At 40.5% G+C, this 2165-nt stretch overlaps 1 protein-coding gene across 1 annotated transcript in view; it reads left to right on the top strand.

Annotated features, from left to right (window-relative positions):
* The window catches only part of MYO3A (myosin IIIA), a 242790-nt gene that overhangs the window by 167843 nt on the left and 72782 nt on the right, over positions 1 to 2165 (top strand). The window contains exon 15 of the mRNA XM_012654857.1: positions 2013 to 2142. Coding sequence (XP_012510311.1) covers positions 2013 to 2142 — 130 coding nt within the window. The remainder of the gene's footprint in view (positions 1 to 2012; positions 2143 to 2165) is intronic.

Genomic DNA, 2165 nt, shown 5'->3' with positions numbered 1-2165 from the left:
TTCATTTTTTTCTACAGAAAAATTTGAAGGTAACCTGAAATCACAGTACTTCTGGAGACCCAAAAGAATGGAACTTAGTTTTGGGATTCACCATTATGCAGGAAAGGTAAGAACTCTTGAGAATTACAATTGAGTTTTTCAGCCTTTCCTTGAATAATAAGGGTAGACATGAAGATTATGGCAGAAAATATTTCTAGATAGTTATGATAAGCTGGTCCTCGGTTTCTGTCCCCATCCGGCCCTCGTTCTGTTCTTCCGAGTCCTGCAGGTCCTTTGCCAGATCTCACGATGGAAGCCAGTCTCACTTGGGGCATGCACTTCTAGCATCTATCCTGAAGAGGTTAAAAGTCCTTCTCTCAGTTGGGAGGTTATAGTTTTTGTAGAGGAATTTGTATTAAGAAACCAAGGTAAAACAAGAAAGAAAAGAAAGAGATGAGACTTAAAGAATCCGTTTTTCTGATCGTAAGATCTGCCTTTGGGTGACGTTAGCTAACAATGGTTACCTATTTTTTTTCTTCTTTTTACAATAGCTGGGGGACCTTTGGTATAAAGCAGACCTTAGATGCTTCTCTCTCTCCTGCAGCCTTTGTTCCTCCTCCTTCCCAACGAGAGAAGATGCCAGACTAGAGGTGTGGTCAGATAACTGAGCTACCCCAGATTGACAGAATTGGCTAGTGGACTGCTATGCAGTTGGAGGAAGAAATGTTTCTGTGTTGATAGAGACATGTTCCCACACCTCAGATATGTTGTCCTGCACCCAGAGGACACTTTCCTTCCTTCTGTGGAGAATAATGGCTCATTCCCTCACAATGGTATTATAAATATTGGGGGTCTAAGAAGATATCAAATCAAGAAAGGATTATAAAATGAGATCCATTTAAAAAATAACACACAGAACCTCAAGCATTCTAGTCCACTTGGCAACCTCCATATGTCCATCACTATTCCACAGACTTTTGTCATTAAAAAAGTATACCTTAAATCATTTCAGTTATAGCCTTTCTTGTGAGTTTTAGCATGTGATCTTCAGCATATGATTTTCTAAATAAAGCCTCCTTTAAAGGTCCAGGAAGAGTTGCCTGTGATCATTTTATCCAGTTGTCTTTAACAACTCTATTAGTCTGCTCTGGCTGCCATAACAAAAATACCACAGGCTGGGTGGCTTAAACAGCAGAAATGTATTTTCTTACAGTTCCAGAGACTGAAAGTCCGAGATCAAGGTGCCCCTAGCAGGGGTGGCACCTGGTGAGGCCTCTCTTTCTGACTTGCAGACAGCTGCCTTTTCAATGTGTCCTTTTCTCTGTGAATGGGTGGGGGGCAGGGGAGGAGAGATATCTCTGGTGTCTCTTTATCTTTTTATAAGGACACAGGCCCTACTCCTATATCTCATTTAACCTTAATTATCTCCTTAAAGGCCCTGTCTCCAAATATTAATCCCATCACAGGGGAGTTTGGGTCTTCAACATCTGTATTCTGGAAGGACACAATTCAATCCATACCAACCATTATATTGGATCATTCTGTGGAAATCTTTGGATTACACTGATCTTTTTGAAGATCTCATAATTATTTAGAAATGCCAGAAACACAAATGCCTGCAGTGTATTTAGACCACACTACAACTGAGATAAAAATCTAGCATGGCCCATTCAATGCAGAGGAATCAATGATCCTAGAAGCAGGAACGCCTTGGTGGTACAATGTGCTTCCTTGGTGCTGCCCCCATGTCTCCAAATAGAGAAAAGAAACGTAACAAATTCCCAACATAATAAATGGGAGGAGTCAAACCTCTTTGTTCATTTCAACCCAAATAAAATCAGTGAGACACACGTTTTTCTCTAAGATATACCATTAACCTGAAGAGATTCTCTTTTTCAGCCAAATTAGCAGCCACTACTTTTGTAAATCTTTGTTAGATCCTGTTGCTCAGCAGAGTGAGCTGTCAATAAGTATCTATTGCTGATGATAATGACAATGATTGTGATAGTTATGCTTGCATACTTTGTCAACAGGTCCTCTATAGTGCAAGTGGGTTCTTAGCAAAGAACAGAGACACTCTTCCGACCGATATCGTGCTACTTTTGAGGTCTTCCGAAAACAGTGTCATTCGACAACTAGTCAGCCACCCACTGACAAAAACAGGTAAGGCGATTTCCTTTAACTGA

This window comes from Propithecus coquereli, unplaced genomic scaffold (genome assembly GCF_000956105.1).
Source record: "Propithecus coquereli isolate 6110/MARCELLA unplaced genomic scaffold, Pcoq_1.0 Scaffold45, whole genome shotgun sequence".
NCBI lineage: Eukaryota > Metazoa > Chordata > Mammalia > Primates > Indriidae > Propithecus > Propithecus coquereli.
Note: the sequence above shows the minus strand (reverse complement) of the source record. Positions and strands in the feature narration are given on the sequence as shown.